General features: G+C 30.4%; 1 protein-coding gene across 1 annotated transcript in view; it reads right to left on the bottom strand.

Annotated features, from left to right (window-relative positions):
- Positions 1-10,869, bottom strand: part of LOC117932479 (NAD-dependent malic enzyme 62 kDa isoform, mitochondrial) — a 76,869-nt gene extending 66,000 nt beyond the window's left edge. The window contains exons 1-3 of the mRNA XM_034853744.1: positions 10,555-10,869; positions 4,440-4,536; positions 1,742-1,860 (exon numbers count right to left, since the gene is read on the bottom strand). Coding sequence (XP_034709635.1) covers positions 1,742-1,860; positions 4,440-4,536; positions 10,555-10,731 — 393 coding nt within the window. The 5' untranslated portion in view covers positions 10,732-10,869. The remainder of the gene's footprint in view (positions 1-1,741; positions 1,861-4,439; positions 4,537-10,554) is intronic.
- Positions 10,870-27,257: the final 16,388 nt, after the last annotated feature.

Here is a 27,257-nt window from a genome sequence, read left to right as displayed (position 1 = left end):
ATAAAAGAATTTCACCAGGAAAACCATATTTATTGCTATCTTTAAGAAAGGAATTTCACATGTATGAAATCTTGTCTACAAAATGCACATGCCCATCTTAATTGAACAACAAAAAAAAAAAGGTCTGCAGTTTTTGCTGTATCAACAACCAGGTCTTACTCTAGGAGGAAGAAAAGACAGAATCTATTAACAATCACCCAATGCTTAAAAGTGACCAACAACAATGTACACAGGTATCGTCACAACCATACAGAGGAACCCTTAATTTTCATACAGACTTTGGCAATGAAAGGACACTAAAGAATAATTAAAATACATTCTCAGTCATTTTTAAATAGAAAAGATACCGCTTCTAGATATATATGAAAATGAATAAATGCTTTATTTAAAAAGGAATACTTTTCTAAAGTGCAAATCCATAGTTGGGTGACCCATGAACCTGATGTTGAACCTAAGGAAATGAGTATGAAACAATGAAGTGATTAACTTCAAATGAGTAAGAGGATTTTGAACTTGATCTTAGAATGCCGAATGTTAAAAACATCAATCATACTATATATTTGGTTCACAGGTTTCTGTTAAACATGCAAAAATCCTTATGGAGAATGCTATCATGCATCAATCCTCTTCCATACCTTTTTTCCTCTGTTTAGTTACATTAACAGAAAATGAGTAACAAAAGATGGTAGCAGTGACGATGGCAACAAAAGCAAGTGGAGGTGACTGAGCAGTTATGTTGCTCCTTCTCCCTTTGTTTCTTCTTCTTATTACTATTTATTCATTTATTATTGTTATTTCTGTTCTTCTTCTCCATCTTCACAGATGTGGTTCAGCAACAAAAAAACATGGACAAGCAACTGTACACATCTGCAGAAGCTATAGCTTGTTCTTTCTCCTCCTTCCGTTTTATTCCTCTCCTTTGTTTTTACCTGCCGTTTTTATGTCTTTCTACCAAAATGGAAGCTCAAAATTCAAACTGGTACTTCACCAGCATAGTTTCCAACCATAGAGAAATCAACTCCAAAGAAGATTAATTAAACTGAAAAGGGTTTTTAATGTTGTTTATATTGATTCTGTCAGGACAAATCTGATCCTTTTGTCTGTTAGTATCTCCATGTATAGATATTTTACAAAGCAAATGTCTTTTTAAGTAGTATAGGAGAGGTAATTTCTCTATCTTTTTCTTTTTTACCAAGAAACACACCCTATTAAAAGAAATATATTTTGAGTCAAGAGATTGTTCTGAAAATATGGATTTTCCATCTTTTCTTACATCTGGGGAAAGTACAACTAGGGAGCTAATACAAACCCCTCAGATAAATAAGAACATCACAAGGGCTTCACAACACTAAATTGGGGATGGAGATGACTGAATTGGCATGAGTTCCATATGTAGTCAACCATACACACAAAGAGACAGAGAGACATGATAAAGTCTGTAAAGGTTGGGAAGGTTAAGAACTGAGATCTGCAGAAATTTCAGTGAATTTTTAAGGGCATCCTTCTTCATTTTTCTATCAATAAATGGGCAGCAGCCTGCCACATTACTGAATCATAATTATCACATGATCTACTTGTTGATTAGTGGTAGTCATCAACTATTGTGCAAAGTACTATCAAATATTTCATTTTGCAGACTATCTTTGCTTGAGGAAAAAATGCTAAAACTGATTTACAATCAATTATAAGTTATAACTTATAACCATCAGCATAGGGCAAAGGAATAGCATTATTATCTCACCTTATAGTACATTGTCTCATTTCTGTCATGTAACCGGTTAAGTATCCGCCACTTAGCCAAAGCATATGGATCAGAGGGTCCATCTCTTGCATTCACTTCAAGTCTCTTCAGGTCAACCACTGTAAATCAAAAATCATAACAATGATATTAATGGAACATTAAAACACTGTTTTAAAAGGAAAACATCACCTGCACACAAGGAGTATCACACCATTTCTATGTAAGAAACTAAATGGGGATACTATTTGATTACTAATCAAAAAGAACATATTTTAGATGGTAATTTTCATGAGTTTCACATCTTTTGACTAGTAATTATGTCTAAAATTCTCGATTAACATGTTGTTGCCCTTGCAAGAGTTACGAACAAGTTTTATGAAGTTTTGGAATCATTTCAAGGTATGATTTTAATAAATTGGTGATGAAAGAGATGAATCGAATTGAAGAGAGAAAATAATGTGGATGATGAGAAAGAAGCAATGTAATTGGATCGGGATTTGGAGCTAATTTGAAGGTAGTTAAGGTGGAGTCAAAAGAAGAAAATGGAAGAAATGATCAAAGGGAGCTCAAAAACAAAATATTCCAATTTCGCATGATTGTGCGAAATGGACTAGAGGAGAAAAATCGGTTGCAGTATAAGGAGGATGCCTAACCTGATTTCGCATGAATATGCGAAAATTTCGCACAATCATGCGAAATGGTCCAAAAAGTTGTTGTTGTTGTTGTTGTTGCTCTGGTATTGATTTCGCACGACCATGAGAAATTGATTCTCTTCGTGCGAAATGGCTGAGCTCATGCGAAATGATTATTTTGTTGTTAAACTCCATATTGTTGAACGGAGAAGGTTCCGAACGACCTTTTAGATGATGCCAAGTGTCCACTTGACCTTGGCATATAAATAGGAACTTGAATATCTCATTAAAGAGCTTTTAGATACTTTTGATTGGAGAATTTTCTAGATTCTCTCTAAATAGAATTCTCTATTTTCTTTCATTTTCTCACTAGTCAAACATGCCTTGTGAGACCAAATCTCCAAGCATAAGTGGCTAAATCTCGTTTTTCTCGGAGGAAGGAGGATCTAGAGGTAAGATCTATGGTGAATTAGAGAAATGAGCTTTAATTGCAAAGGTAATTTGATCCAATTGATTGATTAATTGAATTTTGGGTATTTTTCTCTTCAAATTGTCTTAGATGACTACTACAATGCAAACTAGGTAGATTCATTAAATTCTTAAAGTTAGATTTATTGAGATTGAATAGTTGCAATGTGTGAATCATTGGAAGATGATTTAAGATGAATTGAATATATGGTTTAAATTGATTTTTTGGATTAGATAATCCATTTTGAAGAGAAATTAAATCTAGACCTAAAGCTAAATCAAAAATCGGTTTAAATGAAAATTTAGATTTTCAATCTAACTTGATGAAAAATAGATATCAACATCTATTCACCATATAGATTGTTTTCTAGAAAATCCTAACTCCGAGAGTTTCTTTTCCTTATTAATTTCCTTTTATTTTACATTTTATTGTTCCTCTCAATTTGAATCATTGTTATTTTGAATTTTTATCATGAATTGTCAATCCAATTTCACTTGATCATAATCATTTCTTTTCCCCCCATTCAAGCCTTAATTACCGGAAATAATCCATCCCAGTGGACGACACCTAAGACTGCTATACTACCATAACTTTTGCTAAAAACTCTTTTTGATCGGGCAAGAGTTACTTTAGCATAATTGAATTAGGTTATAAATTTTGTTTTGATGCGATAAACGATGAAAAATCAATCGATCATTGTTCCTGCCATAAACCTTAATTCTTCATTCCCCTTCATAAAGCCTACAAGGGGGAAACCCTAACTCACCATGATCTACTTTAAGATGATTGAGCTGTTAGACCAAAATGAGTCAGTTTATCCGCTTAAACACAGGCAGAAAATCTGAAGCCTTAGAAGGAACCACCAGAACTTGGCTGACATAGGCTTCTCCTAGAATTCCTTTTAAAGAGGAGTCACAGTGAGTTACAAGCAAGACAGACTTTCTGAACGTTAGAGGCTTTAAAATCCCTTTCAGCACTTTTAGGTAGCTGAGCCATATATGCATAAACTATAACTAGAAAAAAGTATAAACAATCAATCCAATTTATTCACTAGAGTGCAAATACTTGGTCTTTTATCGCCTTCAATATCTAGGTCTCCTTAATAATGATATAGTACTATGATATCCCCATTCCTTACTGAGCAGAAAATGTTAGACGAAATGGAAATAATCGATAGACTCCATATACTGCTCATAAACCCTAGACCTAGATTCATTCAGTTAACAGTTAATAGGTTTCTGCATAGCATCTCTGACTAATCATTACCGGAATGTCTGAAAAGCTCATCAAGTTGTATCTGTATTTGGAGGAGGCAACAAAACTTACAACTGGATTTTGTTTGTGTCGAAAAGTTTGAATCTTAAGTCTAAAATGATACAGGCTGAATTGAAAAGCTCTGGGATATACGCACATTAAGCAAATTTGGAGCTCAATGACAATAATTTCAAAGGCATTCTCTGAGCAGAAAAATAATTTCAAAGGCAATCAACAAGTACCTATTGCCTCTTCATGTGAAGAAAAAACTGAATGCTGCCAAACCATATGTACTGAGTTAGCATATGTGTGTTTGAGAGGGGGAGAAAGACAGAGAACTCACTGAAGCGTTCAATTTGCATTTCAGGGGACATAACTGTTGGCGGGAGAAGTCCACGAAGATCAAGACGATCTCGTTCGGTCATGGAGAATGCCGTTCCCTACATGTCATATATATGAAGATGAAAAGAAACTCTCCCTAACTTATAAAAGTAAAGCATTATTAGGAAATTCAAAAAACGCCAATGTATTAGTTATCATTCCTATTTTGTAGGAAATGATTGTCTATTAAAGAGGTGAAAGAGAAGCAAGGGGAAGAAAGTACTAGGAGTCCTTTCCGAAAATAGAAGAAGGAAAAGTGTTAAGAACAGTTTAGTAGCTTAGTTCTTTTTGTACTAGGGGGAATCCTAAGATCTCTCCCAATATCTAGGATTCCCACTGCTTCTAGGATTTCTAGGATTTCCATATTTTCGCTAAATATACCATAGCAATGCAAGTATTTTTAACATTAATAAAGAGGAATTCTTCTGTTTCAACATGGTATCAAAGCTCTTCTCTTAGAAGTGATCAGGGACTTTTTTGGCGGTGGCTGCAGTTTTTTTGAGACTGTGATGGTTTTGTTTCCAGTGGTGACTGCAGTTTCTGAGGCTGTGATAGTTCTGTTTTGATGTGATCCATTTGGATTGACTGGTTTTTGTGAGGGGTGCATTAATTTCAATGTGTATTGCAGTGAGCCATGAATTCCATGTTCTGGTGCTTTTTCATGCATTTGGATTGCTCTATGTGCCAAAATCAATGCCAAGTATGGTTTGTGCTGTTGTGTAGACATGAACTCAGTGTTCTGATACTCTCCCATGTGTTTGGATTACTCAATGTCCTGAAATCTGTGTCAAGTGTTAAAATGACCGCTTTTTCCCTTGGCATCAGTGTTAAAGTTCAGTATACATTGTTCCTCATTATCTAGTTGGTGATTATGGCTATAATTGGTGAAAACAAATCTAGAAATTCCATAAACTGCATTGGTGTTCAAGTTACTTCCCTAGAATTGAATTACCCCCTGATTATCTCTTGTAGGCTAGTGTTGAACAGGTGTATGCTGGAGTGAAAGGAAAGTTGACTCACTTGTTAGAAGATCCTTCTCCACAAGAATCTAAGAGATTTACTGAATGGCAGAAACATGATTTTGCAGTCGTAGCATGGTTGTCAAATAGTATGGAATCCTCGATCAATGTGGAATATCCCTTTATTAGAGAATTTGTATGAGCAAGAAGGTGAGCACTTCATATGTTAAGTTTGAGGATCAAGGGGTTGATGTGTTTACTAAAGCACTTTTTTGATAGGCAAGCAAAAATATATTATAAGCAGCAAACAAAACGTGCAACAAAGTACACAAGTTGTATACAAAGTACGCCAAGAGGTAAAGCAAAAAAGAAAGGAGGCTCAAAAAACAAAAGTCCCTCACGAAGTTCCCAACCAATGAATAAAATCTATCATGGTTAGAGGAACCCCCTATATATTCATCCTTATTCATCCTAATCCATGACACAAGGTTCCCAAGAAAATAGGACTTAAGGGTCTTACATACTAAAAGCACTTGGAAGAAGCATATCTTCTACTTTGTGCACATTGGGTTGGGGGTCTTATAGATATATGGATTGAGGAGAAGTGTGAAAAATAGTTTACTAGATAAATAGAATTGCTTTCAATAATGAGGAGCTTTCGATTCAAAAGCTGAAAATTTCTTTTGTTTGTAGTTTTTAGCCTTGGACTAAGTTGTTTATAAGAGAAGGGTCTTTACCTTTAATCAACTTTTTTTATTGGTCGGGTTCTAGATGGGGGTGAGGTTTTTTTGTAACCTCTCTTCTCTTTTGTTTTTACCTTTAGGCGCCTATTGTATACTCCATGTATGCTATAGGATGTCCTTTGGGTACCCTTTTCTCTTTATGTATAATATTGTGTTTTTACCTAAAAAATAGTTTACTAGCTTAGGTATTTTTGTACTACAAGGATCCCAATATCTTTGCTAATTAAATTCCTAATGTCTAGGATTCTTTATTTTCTTGACATTATACCGTTGCGATGCAAATATTTTGAAGGTGAAAAAAAAAAGAATATTTTTCTTTTAAAAAAAATGAAAAAGGAAAAGAATGTGCAAAGATCTAAATTCTAGACAGACTACACTCAAACCCAACATGATGGAGAGTGAAAATTTCCTTTAAACTCCTCAAAAAGTGAAAATTGAACTCAACTTGCATGCTAGAATTAGGTGCTCAAATTATCTCTCATGAAACAAACAATCCTACAAGAACTCATGAAACTATAGGATACCTAGTGAATAATAGCAGAAGAGCCCCCTTCAATTTTAAATTTCACCCACCCACACTCCATTGTCTCACTAGGGCCTTGAAGAAGAGCAAGAAACTCCACCCTTTGAATCCACCCAAATAAACACTAAAGGTACTCCTCATACCAATTTGATCCCCATTCTAAAAAGAACCATCCCTCAAAATTAGAGGCAGGGTCAGCTTTAGATTGACAGCAAAACTGAAAGAGCTGAAACAAAACTTAAAAATCTGGAATAAGGAGGTGTTCGGGAGTCTGGAATGCAATAAGGTTGCAGCTCTCCAACAAGTGGAGTATTGGGATCGGATGGAATGTGAGAGAAGTTTGACAAAGGAGGAATTAGCTTGTAAAAAGGAAGCCAAGGAGGGGTATGCTAAGTGGGTGGACCTAGAAGAAACTCATTGGAGACAACTTCAAGGGAGTTATGGTTAAAGGAAGGGGATAGAAACACGGGCTATTTCCACCGTATGGCATCCGCCCATAGAAGAGCCAACTACATGGACAGAATCAAGATAAATGGGGTGAGGCTGTCAGGGAATCAAGAAGTGAGGGAAAGGGTAGCAAATGCCTATCAGCAGCTGCTCTCAGAAAGCTCGGATTGGAAGGCGAACATTGGAAGGCTACAGTTAAACCAAATCAGCCTTCAAGAAGCGGGTCTGCTGGAGCTCCCTTTCTCTGAGGCTGAAGTCCAAGTTGCTCTGATGGATATGAACGAGGATAAAGCCCCAGGACCAAATGGTTTCACCTTGGCTCTCTGGCAAAATTGCTGGGACTTTGTGAAGGATGAGATATTGGATATGTTTAAGGAGTTCTATGAGCAGAATGCTTTCCTCAAAAGCCTCAATAATACTTTTTTGGTGTTGTTACCTAAGAGAGGAGGGGTCGAGGATCTAGGGGACTTTAGACCCATCAGCCTTTTGGGGGGGCTATATAAGCTGTTGGCTAAGGTGCTGGCCAATAGACTCAAAAAAGTGATAGGAAGAGTGGTTTCCTCCAATCAGAATGTGTTTGTCATGAGAAGACAGATTTTAGATGTCTCTCTAATTGCAAATGAGGTGATTGATGCATGGCAAAAAAGGGGTGAGAAAGGTTTAATCTGTAAGTTGGATATCGAGAAGGCGTATGATAGCATTAATTGGCTCCTAATGAAGGTTATGCAAAAAATGGGGTTTGGTCCAAAGTGGTTGAGTTGGATGTGGTGTTGCATTTCCATAGCCAAGTTCTCAATTTTGGTAAACAGAGTTCCAGCTGGTTTCTTCTCAAGTTCGAAGGGGTTGCGCCAAGGGGACCCTCTTTCCCCCTATCTTTTTGTCATGGGAATGGAAGTGTTGAGCGTTTTAATCAGAAGGGCTGTGGAAGGGGGTTTTATTTCGGGGTGTAACATTCGGCGTGGTAGAGGGCAAACTGTCCACATTTCACACTTGCTCTTTGCCGATGACACAATCGTTTTTTGTGAGGCAAAGAAGGAGCATTTAACGCATTTGAGTTAGATTCTTTTTTGGTTTGAAGCTGCTTCAGGATTAAGAATTAATTTGGCTAAAAGTGAAATCATCCCAATTGGGGAGGTGGAAGAGGTGGACGAAATGGCAGTGGAGCTAGGGTGTAGAGTGAGGCAGCTGCCTGCAGTCTACTTGGGGCTGCCACTGGGGGCGCCAAATAAGGTCGCTTCCGTGTGGGATGGGGTGGAAGAGATAGTGAGGAGGAGACTTGCCCTTTGGAAACGCCAATATATTTCAAAAGGTGGGAGAATCACTCTTGTTAAGAGCACGATGGCTAGCATGTCAGTATATCAAATGTCCCTTTTCCACATGCCCAAGTCTGTGACAAGGAGGTTAGAAAAACTGCAAAAAGATTTTTTGTAGGGAGGGGGAAATCTAGAAAGGAAAACTCGCCTTGTCAATTGGGAGGCGGTTTGTGTGGATAAGGAGAAAGGGGGGCTTGGCATAAGGAAGCTAACCCTCTTGAACAAAACCTTGCTTGGCAAATGGATTTGGAGATTTGATTGTGCTAAGGAGGATCTTTGAAAGCAAGTGCTCGTGGCGAAGTATAGGCAAGAGGATTTCGGTTGGAGGACAAAAAAGGCTTTTGGTGCGTTTGGAGTGGGGGTTTGGAAGGAGATTTTGAAGGAAGTTGGATGGTGCTGGGAAAAAATGGCATTTAAAGTGGGAAAAGGCACTAAAATCAGGTTTTGGACTGATCTTTGGTGTGGGGGTACAGTGCTGTCTCAAAGATTCCCGCATCTCTTCACTTTGGCAACTCATAGGAATGCGACAATAGAAGAAATGTGGGACCAGAATTTTGGCGAAGGAGGATGGAATTTGAAGTTTATTAGGGATTTTAACGATTGGGAATTGGATATGGTAGGCAACTTGCTTCATGTTTTGAGGGGTCATAAGATAACTTTGGAGGAAGATTCGGTTTTTTGGAAGGAAGGAAGAACGGGCAGTTTAGAGTAAAGAAAGCATACAACCTGTTGGAAAGCCCTTTGACGGCCGTTTTTCCAAAAAATAACATATGGGTGGAGAGAGTTCCAACTAAAATTGTGTTCTTCACGTGGAAAGCCGCTTAGGGGAAGATTATGACTCTTGATAGACTCTAGAAGAGAGGGTGGCAGCTTCCCAATCGTTGTTTTTTGTGTGGTTGTGAAGAGGAAAATGTAAATCATATTCTCATACATTGTACAATGGCCAGAGTGCTGTGGGATTTAGTTTTGGGTTTGTTTGGGGTTCAGTGGGTGTTTTCAGAAACTGTAAAGGAGGTTTTATTTAGTTGGAGGGGATCCTTTGTGGGGAAAAAAAGAAAAAAACTTTGGAATTCCATTCCGTTGTTTATTTTTTGGACGGTTTGTGAAAGGAATAGACTATCTTTTAGGGAGGGCATTAGCAATTCAGAGACTTAAATATTCTTTTGTTTGTAATATATGGGGTTGGGTTAAATTGTATATTGGAGAGGAGCCACCTTCCCTCATAGGCTTTCTGAAGTGGTTAGCCTCCAAATAAGGGGTGGTGGGTTTTTTTGGTTTTTTGCTTGTAAGGCCTTAGTAGCCTTGTATACCCCCTGTATACTTTGTGGCTATTTTGCGTCTTTTTATTGAATTTTGTGCTTACTTATCAAAAAAAAAAATTAAATTTCTCCGACCATATCCAATTGGACGATGCCAGTTGGGTACATGTGGAATTGACTGACTGCATATTACAAGCTCTGCCCCAATCCCATAATGCACAATAAGCACTAATGCATATAAAAAGGCAAAAACAAAAGACAAAAAATAAAAAAGAGGCTAATTTTATCACTTTTGTCCCTTGTGTTTGCAGTTACCCTTAACCATTCTAGAGTTCCTCTCCAACCAGACCAAAGCATCCTAAAGAAGACACAAAACGGCAACACTTTTCACCACATAAGATATAACCATCCTCAATAATTTTTATTTTTTTTTTTATTATTATTTTTTTTTGGGTAATCGAGGAGCCTTCCATGCCAAGCCCTTCGAACTCTCGATGGGAACCCAAACCTCTGGGAGCTGACCAACATGCTCCCACCAACACCAAAATTTTCAAATAAAAAACAGAGCGACTTCAAACCAAATCAATAAATAATACCACTCCCAAATTAGTGTACCGCCAAGTAGCAACCATTAGCAAAGCCTTCAAAGCAATCACAAACAACCAATCTCTCAGCATCCAAGTTTCCAAATTATAATCAACAATCCAGAATCATCAGAAACAGTGAGCAAACCACGAATCCAATTGATAACGATCACACGACTTCTCAACGACAACCAAAGAGCAAATCAAGCAAAAAGGGACAAAATTGAAGTGCATTGATAGTAGTATTACCTTGTTGAACCAAGGATCGTGAAGAATATCAAGACTCCGCTTGTGAACAAGGCTTGGGCGATGGCCTTCGGTTGTAGTGAAAGATCTTCGACCGGAGAGCATCGAATTGGATGATCTGTGCTTGAGGCGCCTTATCAGAGACGAAGATAGCTTGATCTGGCGACAGAAATTCGACATTTTCTCTGGAGATTGTTGCAGAGGAGATCCAGAGAAAGAAAGAGCGGGGGGCAGAGAGAACGCAGAGCCTAGAAAGTGGAAGTAGTGGTGGAGCTTGGTATAAGAAGAAGAGGCAGCTGGAGACCAGTGAATTTTGACTCAATTTGGTAAAAAAAAAAAAAAATTAATGGTGATCGCGGGAATTGATGTCGGAGAAAGAAAATGAAAAGTGAATTTAACAACCCTTTTCCAAATGAGAGTGAATGTGGGCGTCAACTACACAACCTAGACCCTTTAAATATTCCAATAATTATATCAAATTATTATCTATATTTAAAAATTTTGGAGAAAAATAGTGGTGATTTTTAAGGAATAGAAAAAATAAATACGAAAAATCATAAGCAAAACGAGTTTAAATTTTTAAAAGAATTATATATTTTTAGAAACTTATTTTTTATTTCTTCTTTTATACAAAACTATATCATTTTAAAATATATAAAATTTTAAACATTTTTATTTATTTACTTTCCATAATAAACCAAAAAAGAAAATTTGGAGCCTGTTTTTTATAACCGTTGTTCTTCATACTAAAAACCACACAAAAAGTATTTAGCAACCAAAAACCTTTTTTAAATTTCAATTCTTTTTTAATTATTTTATATTATTTCCACTTATTTTTTATTATTATTTTAAGAATCAATTATACAAACATATCGAATGATTAAAAATAAAACACTATATATAAAAATTATTTTTAAAAATATTAAAAACATGTTAAAAAAATTTTAAATTTCTAAACAGATTTTTGTTCTATAAAATTCAAAAAACTATTTTAAAAAATTATTTTCAAAAACTATTTTCAGTATTATTTTTTAAAATAATTACGAAAATGGCCATTAGATATATTTATTTATTTACTTTCCATTATAAAAAAATTAAAAAAAAATTGGGATTTCTTTGTCCTTTTATTTCATTTCTTTGGTCCCATATGATCAACTCAAAAATCCTAATCTCTAATTTTCCTTTTGTCCAAAATAAACTAAAGTAAGTTAATTTCCTCTAATTTTTTTTCAAAAAACAAAATATAAATAAAATAAAAGAAGAGAAAAGTTAATTAGAATCACTTAGAGGGCCTAATTTAGGCCCAATTTAATTATTTTATTTGAAATTGGTTGAGAATGGATTGAAGAGTTGATTTTAACACTAATTTAGTATGTGTTTAAATATATTTTCTTTTTTTATAAATAAAAATAGTAACATTTTTATAAATATTAAATAATAGTTTTTATAAATTATTTTTCATAATTGCTTTCAAAAATTGTTGCTAAACAATGAAGTTATGTTTGCATTGGAGATAATTATGATATCTTATATCGGATATGAGAGAAAAATTTATAAGATCATATAAGTATAGACTCTTTTTAATCAAATATACATGTTTTAAAGTTATAAGAGCTAATTTGGATCTAAAATGGACAATATCTATACAATTAAGAATAGGTCATTACAAGCAAATACTGGATTTTTGTAATATAATAATAATAATAAATTCTCTTCGAGAGATGACTCTCTCTCTAATAGACTTTAAGGTGAGTGGGTGAATTTGGTTTTTCATTTTACATTTTCCAGTTTAAGTGAAATTGTTTTGATTTTCATTTACTAACTCGTAGTTAATGTGAATTATTCTAATTGATTAATGTTTTCACAAGTGGTAACTACTAATTTACAATTCAAATTAAAATATAAAAAATAATATTAAACATCAACCAAACCAACCAAACTTAATTTGAAAACAAAAGGAAAATAAAAATAAATGAACTAATAAAATAAATAAATTGCTGAAAAATTCAAATTAATCAAATAAGTGAAGGCGTGTGGCATAAATGCATGCTTGCATAGATTTTGAGTTGAAAATGAGAGAATTCGGTACGTAATAATGGTGCATATGTATAAGTTCCTTTCTCATTATTAAGTTAGGTTTCAATCACTATCCTTACAATAAAGTCTAATAATAATAATGAGAGAGAAACTTATACCTATGCACATTATTATTATTATTATTATTATTGTATATTCCAAAGACAAGTTTGAATACCTGCATTATGGTATTAAAAAATCCAAAACCGCACACTTGATTTTTATTTATTTGAAAAAGAAAGAAATTGATTTTAAAATGCTTGTGGATTTGTCTTAAATTGCTATTTGTTTTTTTTTTTTAAATAAAAATTTTAAATTTCTTATGAATATTATATTTTTTTTAAACATTTTGCTAGAGTTTTTAGTCAAATTAATAATCTAGACCTATGTTAAAAATATTTGTGGAAGTAGTGTACGTGTACAATATTAAATTCAACTTTATTATTTATTATTATTTTTGTTTTAAAACCATAATTGGTAACTGTGATATTTTACACTTTAAAAAAAAAAAAGTCACGTGAATGAACATGTAATTGTAAATACTAGATTGGTAGATATTTTGAGAGATGATTTATTTCCATTTTTTTTTCTTCAAAAGCATTATTTTGACCTTAAACTCACAAAGTTTTCTATTTAGAACATATATAGAATGGAAGAAATAACCCATTCCACATGCCCTTTAATATCAGGGTTTGTTTGGTGGTGTGATTTAATAATAATTTTTTATTTTAAAAAGCAAAGCTATTTCTAAAAATTCATAATACTATTTGATCATCATTCCATGGAAATAATTTTTAAAAATAAAGTGAAATAGAAAAAGTGTTTAGAAAATAAATAGTTTTTTTTTAAAAAAAAAACAAACAAAATTGAATTGATATCATTCTATTTATCTCTCCACATTCTAATATTGATACAAAAACTCTCTTAAAATACGATACTGATTTAAATTACATAGCTTTTCTGAATTTCTCTAAAAAATTTTATTAACCAAATAAAGTTCAAATAAAATTGTACTTGATACATAAAATTTATTAATTTTAAAAAATAATTTGAAACTCAAAGAACTGATTTAATTAATATTAAAAATTCTTAAAACTTAATAATATCAATAAGTCATAGACCAAAATTTATTTTAAATGTTTGGGTTAGTTTCCTTTATATATAATTTGAAACTTAAAAACCAATTTAATTTATACTAAAAAGTCATGGAATTCAATAACATTACTAAGTCATAAACCAAATTTTATTTTAAATGTTATATATATATATATTAGGAAACAAGGCTAATTGATTTAATAAAAACACCCGAGAAGGTGGGGTGAATCGAGTTTTAAAAACTTTTTTTAAAAATATTTTCAAATAATGAGGAAACAACAATAGAAATAAAAAGATAAAAGACAAATGAAATGCAATTACTAATTTTATAGTGGATCGACTAATCCTACTCATGTTTACTCTCCTCAAGCATGCAGATGATTACGTGGTTCAAAGAACTAGTTTGATAAATATTTTGGAAATCTATTTCCATTATTTTTTTTTCTTAGAAAGCACTATTTTGACCTTAAATGCAATAACACACAATGTTAGTAATAAATAATGGGCTGATATTACTTGAAAACCTAAAGCCAATAGCCATACCAAGAGCCACAAAATAACAAAGGAACAAGGTAAAACAATATGCTTGCAAAAAAAAAAAGGTATAGATTGTGAAAATTGTAAGGGAAATTTAAGAAAATTGTAAAAATTGTATTAATAGAGGGGAAACCATAAACTTGTCATGATAAATCCAGCCCATCATGCTAAAAAACTATGAAAAATCAAATGCCTACAAATTTGTGTAGCTGCAGAGAAAAAAAGAAAAAAAAAAAAGTTTTTAATGGGTTTGCTTTTGGGCTTTGGACTTGGGCTATTGGGATGGTTATTGGGTTTTGATAGGTTTGAGGTTTGCTTTTGTGTTGTGGGGTTGGGCTGTTGTATTGGGTTTTAAGTTTTTGGGGTTGGGTTGCTAGGTTTTGTTGGTTTCATAGTGTTCTTTTCTTCTATTTTCTTTCTCTTCCTAATCTCTTGTTTTCAACCTTGGGAACAACAAAATATATTATTAAGTAATATATACTGAGAAAAAAAAATAAAAGTAAATTTTATAAAAAAAAAGAAGAAGATTATAATAGGAGAAAAAAAGGTTTCTAATTTAAAAATAAGTAAAAATAATATATTACCTAATTTATTTTGCCCAACAAAAATCAATTAAGTTTAGAGTTTGCTTTTATATAATACTTACAAATAAATTAAAATAGAGTTTTTTTTCCCATAATTTTAATTTTATTATATGAGGAATTAATAATAAATTTTTTTATTTTATAGTAGATAAGTTTTTGTATAAGATTATTTAACAACAACAATATTTCTTTTATAAAAAAGATAATCAAGAAATAAAAAATTTCTAAAATTTAAAATTTACTTATACTTGGTCGGTGTTTGATAAACCATATAATAACTTAAAGTGGCTTAATAATTTATTTTAAGTTATTAAGTAAATTAAGCATATTTAGTAAAATAACTTAATGGTATAAATTAAAGGAAAAAATAACTTTAAGTAATAGTTAAAATAATTAATTTATTTTTAAGCCTACATCTTCATTTTATATTTATATCCTTATTTACCTTAATTACCTCAATAATCTATTTTGTTACTCTACAACCTTCATTGTTACTCGACCTTCTTTACCTTACTTATAATTTATGAGGATGAATGTGTTAATTTAATGATTTAGAATAAATTTTAACTTAATTTTATCAAATAATCTTAATATTTAAAATAAGTATTAAGTTAATAATTTAAGAATAATTTAACTTAAAGTCAACTTAAGTCTTTAAGTAATAAGTATTAAATTTTACCGCATACCCCTTTTTTATGTTTTCTTTCTTAATTTTTAAGTTAGTGATTATTAGCTTTTTTATTAAACATGCTGTGAATGTCTTTTAATGGGATTATAAGATTCCATGTTGAGGCATGAGCCATTCCACCGAACTTGATCAACGGAGAAAGATAAGAAAATGCGTTCTAATGGCAAAAGCCAAACAACCCCTAACAAGCCCGGCCCACTACATATTCTAAAAAGGCTTATCCTCCGAGTAACAAGCCCAACCCAGACCACCCCAAAAGAGTGGACTTAAACCCCATATTGGTAAAAGCATAGGCCCATGTAGGAAGTCCAAAATATTTAAATAGGAATGACAGAAAACTCTAACAAAGCGAAAAGACCAAATTCAGAAAAGTATTTAATTCAAATATCTGAAAAAAAAATATAATTCATATTAATCTCAACCTTTACTGTTGAAAAAAGTTATTTGTTATATTAATTCCATATTTGCAAGTTCTTATGTGTTGAATGATATATTTTAACTTTTACCTAGTGTACTATTTTGTAAAATATTTTTAAGTATTATTAATTAATTTATTATGTAATTGATGATGAAAATAATAATAAAATCATATATCTCTAAGAGATTTACCTTTAAAATAATGTTTTTTAAAAATTGATTAAAAAGATCGAGGTATTAATATTTTTTGCTATCTCTAAGTTTTAAAATTTTAAAAGTATGGATAGCAATGAGACATTTTTTTGAGTGCTTGTTTTGTTCCATCCCTAATGAAACAAGTTTGGAATTTAAATAAACAGGTTTGAATTTTTTTTTAAAACATGGGATGGGTTCATGTATTGCATTGTCGTGCCTTGTCTCACCTTATCTCGACTATATATAAAATTAATTTAATTTAATTTTTATTTTCCTATTTTTAATATATATATATATATATATATATATAATACTTGTAATAAAATATTTTTGAATAAAATAAGTATTGAAAAATTAAAATATTTTAATTATTTATAAAATATATTTATTTTAATGTAATTAAAATTTTAAAATAAATGAGGCGCAACGGGGTGAGTATGAGAATTTTTCATACTTGCCTCCCCCTCCCCCTCCCCTTTTAATTTATTTAATGGGATAAGAATGAGAATTATTTTAAATTATAATATTTTAATTATTTATAAAATATATTTATTTTAATGTAATTAAAATTTTAAAATAAATGAGGCACAACGGGGTGAGTATGAGAATTTTTCATACTTGCCCTCCCCCTTTTAATTAATTATTTTGAATAAATAAAATTGGATTGGAATGGGGCAACTCATGCTGAACCAATTTGTTGACATCTTTATTTAAAAGTGATTTTTAAGAATATAAGGTAAATGTATATTTTTTATAAACAAATTATTACTATTTTTTGTTTTTAAAACAAAAAATAAGAAGTGTATCCCAATTGCACCTTATTAATTTAGATGCAAATCAAGATTGAAAAATCAATGCTTATTATATTATTATGGACAACTTATGGGAAATATAAAATTATTCATGATGGATAAATATCATGAAAGAGTTGTTTGGTAAATCAACTTAATGACTTAATATGACTTAATAAATATCATGCCTTCCAATGATCACCTCTCCTCTTGGTTGTTTTCTTCTTTAAAGGAAATGTCTTGTCCTTTTAACCTTCATATCTAATGCAAAAATGAGGACAAATTAATACATATGTAGAATACAAAACTCTTAGAGGGCAGAGTATACAATATAATTAGGTTTTATACAACTCAACATACAAGTGTGTGAAATGATGTTTATAGTAATTTAGGATAAAATAAAAGCAATGAAATGAAGGAAAGCTTTGAAAGGGAGACATCGCAGGTAACTCGTATAAGCCTTGTACAATTAGTGTAAATGTTTTGTATAATTAGTGTAAATGTTTTCTACACTTTGTAGAAATGATTTGTACAATATGTGTATATGTTAAGAAAATTAATTTGACATGTGTGTAAGTACCTCAAATGATGTTTCTAGTGATTTTATTTGCAATCATACAAGAAAAAATAAAGAACCCAAATATAAGATTCACAAGTACCTTGTAAGTTAGTATGAATGTCTTGTACATTGTATACAAATGTTTAGAAAATCCATTGGACATGTATGCCGACATGTGAAACAATGTTTCTAGTTGTTTGGATTGAAATAAAAGAAAGGTAATGAAGAAAAACATTGAAAGAGAAATATTATAAGGTAATTTGTCCATTTCTTATATTGTTAGTATAAATACATTGTATACTTCGTGCAAATTTCTTGTACTTTATATCTAAATATGACAAAAATTAACGGGATATGTGAATGTCTCAAACAATATTTCCAACATTTGATAGGAAACACAAAGATGCAAGCTCACGAAGCTAAGCTACTAAGCTAATAAAGTCATGGTTCCTTTTCAAATTCTCCTAATTTCCTTCATTGAACTTGAAACATTGAAACCCAAGCCTTTGAAAGGTTTCACTTCCTTTTTTTCCCATATGAGGAATGTTGAGACTTCTTATCTTGAATCTCGATATAAAAATCCTAAGTTCTTATTTTCGAGATAGCACAAACTAGTGTTGATAGGATAGACATGAATCAAGTAGCCAGTATATATATGTCTATTTGTATTTTATGTAATAATATATAATGATATTTTATTCTTATAATTTATGTATTTAATTTTTATTTTATTAGATCATTTTAGATTTATAATTATCTAAATCTTATTCTTAAAACTATTGACTTAGAATTAAATACTTTTAATTAAGTTTATGGACCATTGACTTTTGCATCTTCTAACACCCTTAAAACACAATTCTCCCACAATTCTCCTTCGGTGAGATGGCAATAGATGGGAAGGTGGCCAACTCAAGGGCTTTATCCAAGAGTAGTTTAAAAAATATCCATAACCTCAGCGGTGGCGGTCTCATCCATCACGTTGGTGTTGATTATTCAAACGACATATTAAAACTATAGACTAAAACTCAAATGATTAAATTTCACAAAGCAGCCTAAGGAACATATCCACCTTACATTAGTCTTACCAACTACTCCTTGATTGACGTGACTACATGGATCGAACAAATACTATAATATTAGAAGATAGCATGCATGTGAACAAGCAAAAAAAAAAAAAAAAAAAAAAAAAAAAAAAAAAAAAAAAAGCTCTAGAATTGCGGCCAGTTTAATTTATGTAACTAAACAACTACTGATCTTTTATTAGTCGGCAGGGGTATATGTGACAGTTCCTGTCTTTTCTGGCTTCACCTTTCCATAGATAATATTAAAAATAAGCTTATAATATTCAGAATATTTAAGTATATGACTTTTCCTAGTTGTTAACCTTTCAAACTATCTTACCTTCTCATTAGAAGAAGCAAACACCTTGTTGATGATTAAGAAATATTTGTCTTTGACTAAAAAACTAGCCCAATTAATGATTGTGAAATAATTGATTTTTTATTTATTTATTTATATTTATATTTTTATAATTTTTATAATTTTTTTATTCAAAGTGATGGTTACATGACCCCAATGAAGTGGTTCAAAATTGAACCCATGGGTTGAGAGGTAGTAATTAATTTGCATTAAAAGTGTAGATATTTTTTTTAATATTGTAATAAATATGAGTGATGAGGTGGCTTTTTAAGAATTATGATCATTGAATATGGACAATAAAATTAACTAATTAATTCCCATATTTTTCATGCTTCATTGATTTTTCTATATCAAAGTTCATCCCCTTGGATTTTGTTTGGTCATATTTTGATTTGATTTGATTTTTGACCAGCTGAATTAGACTCATGTCCAATTAGTAGGACCACTTTGATGTACTAAATTTACAATAAGATTTTCCCTTGGATGCATAGAGAATGGTCTTTGGAAGTTTATTATTATTATTATTATTATTTTCATAGGCTTTGATGTAGTCCTTTTTGTCTTTGGGTTGCCCTTTTTGAGTTGATGTTTAAATATAAATTATAAAAACTATCTTTAATAATTGTTTTCATTTTTCAAGGGATCATTTTTAAAGTAACTTTTAAAATTTTATCAAATATCTATTTTTTTTATTATTAAAAAAGAGGTTTCAAATATTATAAAGTAATTTTATATACTAATTAAAAAAACCATGTACTAAAAAAGAAATTATATATAAAATCATTTTGACAGTTGAATTTAAACAAGTGATATTGAGAACTAAGATTGCGTTTAGTTGATGAAATATGATATGATAAGATATGTAAATAATATTGGGAACTAAGATTACAATTTGTAAATAATGAGATAACCTATCTCATCTCAACACTAACTAAACATGAGATAAGATACATCATCCTCTTTCTATGATCTTATCACATGTTATATCAAACTAATCAAACATAACTTATGTTTGTTGGCACGATGGAATATATAGAATATGTAAATTTTAAGATATTATATTACATGAGATATGTATATCTTATATTTTAATTTAAGATTAACATGTTCCATTTATAAAGAATATAAAACAAAATTGATAATATATCTCATCATTTATCATATCACATGTTTGATTGAACTTAAAGATAAGATAAGTGATAAGATAACTTGTCCTATCTTATCATCAATCAAATATGAATAGAATATAATATTTCCTTTATTCTATCTTATGCTAAATTCGATCAACCAAATATAATCTAAGTGGAGCGAATAATCTTATTTCCAAACTATCGTTCCTATAGAAAAAAATCTCTCTTTATAGAAATTCTTTCTTTTTTGCTCAGCAAAAAACTAAGCACTTCGATGTCAACTTTTTCCATGTGAACGATTTGAGATCATCTTCGACAATGTTATTTCTTTTTCCTATGTTTTTTCGTGCTTCCTTAGTATACAAAAGACTCATAATTATTATTTATGTGATTTATTATTAGTTGAATATGTTAAGGATTTACACCTATTATAATAGTTTTATCCTTTAATTTCAATTAGTTTTTAAACACATTTAGTACCTTTTCTCTTAACAACCACCATAGACTTTTATAGTTTTTCTCCAAGGTTCCATCTGATTCTTGAAAAATCAATAATGTAGCTTGGAAGCACTTTTCAAACATTATTAGTAGTGTTTGGGGTTAAATGTAATTTTTGAGGTTACTTGAATGAACTTTCAAATATAGCCTTACACTTCATTTGTAGTTGAATTGTTCATATCATAAATATATAATTTATATATTATATAAAATTAAAAATAATTATAAAAAATTAAATATATGTATAAAATTAATTTTTTAATAATATTTAATTTTTATATTTGATATATCAAATTAAATGATATAAATAAATATAAATATATTTATATTTTTAATTTGATTAAATAGAGCATATATAATAACTAAGAATGAAAATATATTTAAGATGAAAAGAAAATTATTATATTTAATTTTATCTATATTTCTTTGTATTTTATTCTTTTAAATTATTATATTAATTAATTTATATTATTTTCATAATTATCATTATAAAATTATAACAACAATGAACTTGAATATAAATATTTACAATTGTTCAAAGGTTTATATGATAAAAATTGATAAGAAAAACATCAATATTGCTATATATTTTGTTTTATAGCAACATTAAGCAAAAATGTTGCATAGCTTAGTGGTTCAGCCCTTAATTTTATGGTTGTATGTGCTCTACAAATGCCTTGCAACACCCTTTGTCATACAAGCTTGCTAATGGGTTGGGCTTAGTGGAGAATTGGGCTTTAAGTAATGAGAGGTTCATTATAAAGTGGGGCCTTATAATTATTTTGGGCTTGATTGGTTCGACGGCCTAATTGTAGTTTTGAACTGCTCGATACTAAATGGTTCATTAGTGTCAATTGGACCGAAAATTTGTTGGTCGACGATCTGACTGGTTGGATTGATTGATCTAGTTTGATCTTTAAAACTTGGGTATGATTTGTCTATTCGCTTTTGAAAACCAAAATGAATTTAATCATAAAAAGAAATAAAAAACTTTTAAAAATCAAAATGAATTAATCATAAAAAGAAATGAGAAGCTTTAGTACCGCAATTTGATTGTTGTCTCAAGTAAATATGTGATTTTTCTAAGAAAATCAATGTGAATTCTTTAATATCTAGTCAATTTTAACCAATTTATTAATGATCATTCCATAAAAAATGTATATGATACAAGAATTATAAAAATGAAGCAAAAATATAACACAATTAGACAAAAACAAAAATAGAGATGGATAAATATTTGGAAAAATATGACCTTTAAATCCGATCTCAACATCGAATAGGATCTATTTTGAAGCAATTCAATTACACTACACAAACTCAAGATCTTAAGAAGTTTTGGCTTAGATTCATTCAAAGATCTGATTGGGAGTTTGCTTATAGATGATGTAATCGAAAAACATTGAATCATATTTCATGGATAATAAATCAATTAATCAAAAAAGCATCATATTTGACTTATAAAGGATGACGGGAGAATTCATCTTCTCAAGTCTTGGCCTTTGACTAATTTTGTATTTTCTGTTTTTTTTTTTAAATCACATTTAGTTGTGCTTATAAAAAAAAAACCTGAAATATATTGATCTTTTGTTAAAGTATGGTTTCATAACAATACCACAAGTTTTAAAAAAATTAAGGTTATACTTAATTCCGAAAAATAATAGGGAAAGAAAAAAAATGTTCTAAGAAATGATTTTCTTATATTTGGTTTCACTATAGAAAATGTATATATATATATAAATATAATTAAAATTAATTTGAAATTTGTATATTTTTAAATTATTTAATTTTACTATAATAGAGAAAAATAAGTAAAACAAGTTTAAAAAAATGTATAAAATAATTTATTAAATTTAAACTTTTGTTTTTTATTTATTTATTATTCTTTACTTTTTCTTTGTATCCACTTTTCCTCTCTATTTTATTTCCTCCGTATTTTCCCTGAAATTTCTCGAAAATCAAACATAGTCTAAGGGTTTGATATAACATGCATGATGATAAAAAAAGAAAAGAAAAAAAGAAAAAAGAATTGACCTATTTTATTTATATTGATATACAACTCAATTTGAATTAAATAAATCATTATATCATCTTAAATTAATTTTTAATGCTTTAATTTTATTTTTATTTTTGAAAGATTTAATTTAATTTTTCTATTTTATCTGATTTCATGTGAACACATCTATAATTGCAAAATTTTATTTTCTAGTTTATGACAAGTAATAAAAAATTTCAACCAACTTCAAATACCCTTACCTCATATATTGTAATAATATTAAATATATTAATTTAATATAGAGTTGTAAGTGCTTAAAAAAAATTGTGAGTTGAATTTGGACATAATAGAAGATAATTTTTGTAAATTAATAAAGAAGAAAAAAAATTTAGTGGCATGCAATGGTGACCATAACAAGAACAAATATATGGTGTTAATGTAGGATGGTTGAGTCAGTCAGACAGCCAAACTATTCTCCTCATGATTGAAATGGTAGGGCTTAGGTCCCATAAAAACAAATATACCCAAAACAAAATACCAATGGACCCACTAATCTAAACCACTAATCTGCCTGAATCTGCTTAAAAATGAGAAGAGTGCGCGTGGGTCCATATAGAGACAGTGAAATCTTTGTTTTGAGGGTATGGACTAATGCATTTTTTTTGACATTTAATGTAATTTCCATTGTCATTTCATGCTTCTATAGCTTCCAAGAGCCTTGATTAGATGTCATTTTGGTGGCGTGAGTGGGTTGATTTTCATTCATTTTGTTTTATTTATTTATTTATTCGCACATTTGATTGAATGATTGATTGATCGTTTCCAATTTTTGATTGGAAGTTTCTAAGGGGATGCCGGCGATATCATTGCCATCTTTTTTGCCTTTCAAGCATGGATATGTTGATGTAATGTTATTTCTTAAGGTATGGGGAGAAATGCACAAATTTGAAAATTAGAGGAATATTTGGTTAAAAGAAAAAAATAATTCTTTCTCTAAACAAGCATGTTGAAATTATAATTTGAATTAATTTTAAATTAAAATAATTTTAGGAATTTGAGAGACATTAGAAATTGTTATTTATTTAGGTTCTTTTTATGTTAATTAAGACTTTTAGTTTTCTGAATTGAAGTAATAGTATAAGTATTATCAGTTTTCTTGATAGGGGCAAGTGCCTCTTCGAAAAAACAAAGGACATGAGAGGGTTTTGAACCTCTTTTCAAGGAAAAGAAAAAACCATTCATTACCACTACCCCACATGATAGGTTTATTCATTTATGTCCCATCTAAAATATGTTCTTATATTTTGCCCTCCCTTAGTTCATTTTCTAACTCCGCCATTGACTAAAAGATTAGCGTTTGAATAGTAGAAAATATGCAGAATATCAAGAAAATTACAATTTTGTTTGTGAAATATGGTTACAAGTGATAACTCAATTCATCATCAACTTCCAAAGTTCACACGTAAGAATTTTGATAATTATGTATTTAGATGCATGTCTTGTATAGATCTCAAAATGTGTAAGATCTAATGAATAATGGTTACAATAAGAAACCGATTCAAAAGAATTCAGGGCATTATCAAAGGAGCAAAAAAAAATTATTAAAAGATTCTCAAAAGAAAAACCAGAAAGCATTCTATGCAATATTATAAGTAGTAGATAAATTCATATTTGAGAAAATCTTAGGAGCAAAAAAGACAAAAGAAACATAAGTTACTTTACAAAAATTATATTTCACTATTATTTTAAAGAATTTCCTCTTATGGTAGTTTCTCTATAGAAGTTTAAGTGGCAATAAAATCAAGGTCATATGTTTTTCTTGTTGAGGTTATTAAAGGAATTGGAGCACACATGGACTTCACTAGCTAAATTACCTACTCTAATGGTGGTGTTGATGAAAAGGAAGCATTATTGAGGCATATGGTTGTGACCATCTAGAATTAATTTGCAACAGTGTTTTCCTTTTGTTTCTCATCAACTGATAAACCATTATTATCTTCAATCATATATTAGGGTTAGGGTTTTATCTCAATTTCAAAACCTCTTATCCCACTTACATGGACTGCTTATGTCAATCCAATTTTCTAAAATATTTTGATTTTTGAATATTTTCATAATGTGTCATGATTCAAATGATTCTTATCCAATGTGTATGACTTTGTGATGTTAGAATTTTAGTTAGAGGTCGACATAAGGGGGGACAAGAAGGGGCCACTGTCCTCCTAACTTGGTGAATTTTTTTTTATAATTAATATTTTTAGAAAATAATATGTGCCTTTTCCAAAGTCTTATGCGTACTCTTATTTTTTTCCCTATCTTCATCAATTACTAAGACGACCAGTACACTGTGCGTACAAAATTGAAAAATCTTGCCACCCCATCTCGTTCTAACTATTCAAACCTTTTTTCTTTATTTTATAATAAAATAAAATAAAGTGACGTCAAGAGAGTTTTTTTTTTATTTTTTTTTATTTTTTCTCTCTTAAAAACTTCTTCTACAAAGCTTCTAAAATCCCTTTTCCCAATCAATTTCTAGGCTTGCCCTTACCTATTGCCTTGTTGTCCAATTGTCCTCCATTGCTAGTGAATCAGTTAGACATGTATGCTTCTTTTCTTGTCCTCTTTCACTTTTTTGTTTATTTTATCCTTTTTTTTTCTTAAGTTTTTTAATTATTTTCTTAGGATTTTGCTATTTTTTCCTTATCAAAATTTAAATGGGATTTTTCTGTAATTTTGGACTTTTAAATTTGGGAATTTTAATTTTGATTGGGTTTTGTTGATTGCTCAATTGATATTAGGAATTTGCTTTATTTTTATCAAATTTTGAATAAGATCTCTTTGATTTTTATTTTAATTTAATATTTAGCTTTGTAAAAGATCAATTAATAAATTTAATAGGTGATGAATTTGATCATTTAAAGAAACATCTTATATTATATTTGTAATCAATGTTGGACTCATTAATTCAATCAATTATGATGAAAAATGAACAATTGATTCATTTTTCTAGAAAAGAAACTCTCGACCTAGTATTTCTTATCCATCAAATTCAATTGAAGATTTTGCAAATAATATTGAATCTTTAACTCATGATGAAGAACGTCCACCAAAAGTACCTCAAATGGATGTTCAACAAGAAGAATTTGATATTATGTCCTTAGAACACGATCTTGGAAAGCGTCCACAAATATGGAGTTATCCTGAATTTCAAAGAGCTTATATAAGGATTGGGCCATATCGACATGTGATATTTGAATATCCTTTGAATGATAAAACTCATCATCGTTTTCAAGCTTCTTGGTTTAAATTGTTCCTTGGATAGTTGAAATATTATCCAAGTAAAGATGTCATCTTCTATTTTCCATGTTATTTATTTGCTAAACCAAGGTCATGCCTCGGTTTAGGAGCATTTACAATTGAGGGGTTTCGATCGTGGAAAAAGGTTAATGATGGAGACAATTGTGCTTTCTTATCTTATGTTGGAAAGGATCCTAATTCGCCACATAAAAGGGTTATCATGAATTTTCATGATCTAATGAATCAGATATGTCGCATTCAAAATGTCATTGAGAATCAAACTTTGCAACAAGTTGCCGATAATCGATTGACGTTAAATACCTCAATTGATAGTATTAGATGGCTCACATTCCAAGCATGTGCTATTAGAGGCCACAATGAATATTTGGATTCAACAAATCCAAATAACTTTATTTAATTTGTAAAGTTATTAGCATCTTACAATGAACATATGTGTCTTTGGTTATGTTGGATAATGCTCCACAAAATGCATCTTATACATCACCTCAAATTCAAAAGGAAATGCTACAAATTTTTGCAAAGAAAATTATGGATGCCATTAAAAAAGAAATTGGTGATGCAAAATTTTGCATTATTATTGATGAAGCAAGAGATGAATCAAAAAAGACACAAATGGTGATTATTTTAAGATTTGTTGATAAAACTAGGCTTGTGAGGGAACAATTTTTTATTTTTAATCTAGTTCATATTTCTGATACTACCTCATTGACTTTGAAAAAACAAATTGTTAATGATTTTTGCCAACATAATCTTAATATGCAAGATATTTGTGGTCAAGGATATGACGGGGTTAGTAATATGCATAGAGAATGGTCTAGGTTATAACATTTTATTTGTAATGAGTGTCCACATGCTTACTCTATACATTGCTCTACCCATTGACTTCAACTGGCTTTAGTGGCAGCATCTAGAGAGGTTATTCCTATCCATCAATTTTTCTTTAAATTAACTATGATTGTCAATATTATTGTTTCTTCCTGTAAGCAACATGATCAATTACAAGTTGCACAAGTTGCTAAAATTGAAAGACTAATTTTCTTTGAAAAGTTAGAGACTAGTAAGGAATTGAACCAAATTGGAACCTTGAAGTGAGCCAGTGAAACTAGATGAAGTTATCATGTGAGCTCTCTTTGAAGCTTGAAAATTATGTTTGAAGCTACATGTTTAGTTTTGAAGAATACAATTTCTGAGGGAGCTACCTATGCTGAAGGGGTAGATAGATGCAACTTATGATGGAATCACATCATTTGGATTCGTATTCATTTTACACTTTATGATTAACATTATGGAAATCACATATCATCTTTGTCAAGCTTTACAATGCAAGTCTCAAGATATTGTAAATGCTTTGCATTTTATCTTTACAACAAAGACATTGATCCAAAAGTTAGGAGAAGATGGATGAG

This window comes from Vitis riparia, chromosome 15 (genome assembly GCF_004353265.1).
Source record: "Vitis riparia cultivar Riparia Gloire de Montpellier isolate 1030 chromosome 15, EGFV_Vit.rip_1.0, whole genome shotgun sequence".
In the NCBI taxonomy this organism is placed as follows: Eukaryota; Viridiplantae; Streptophyta; class Magnoliopsida; order Vitales; family Vitaceae; genus Vitis; species Vitis riparia.
This window is presented reverse-complemented; position numbering and strand designations above follow the sequence as displayed.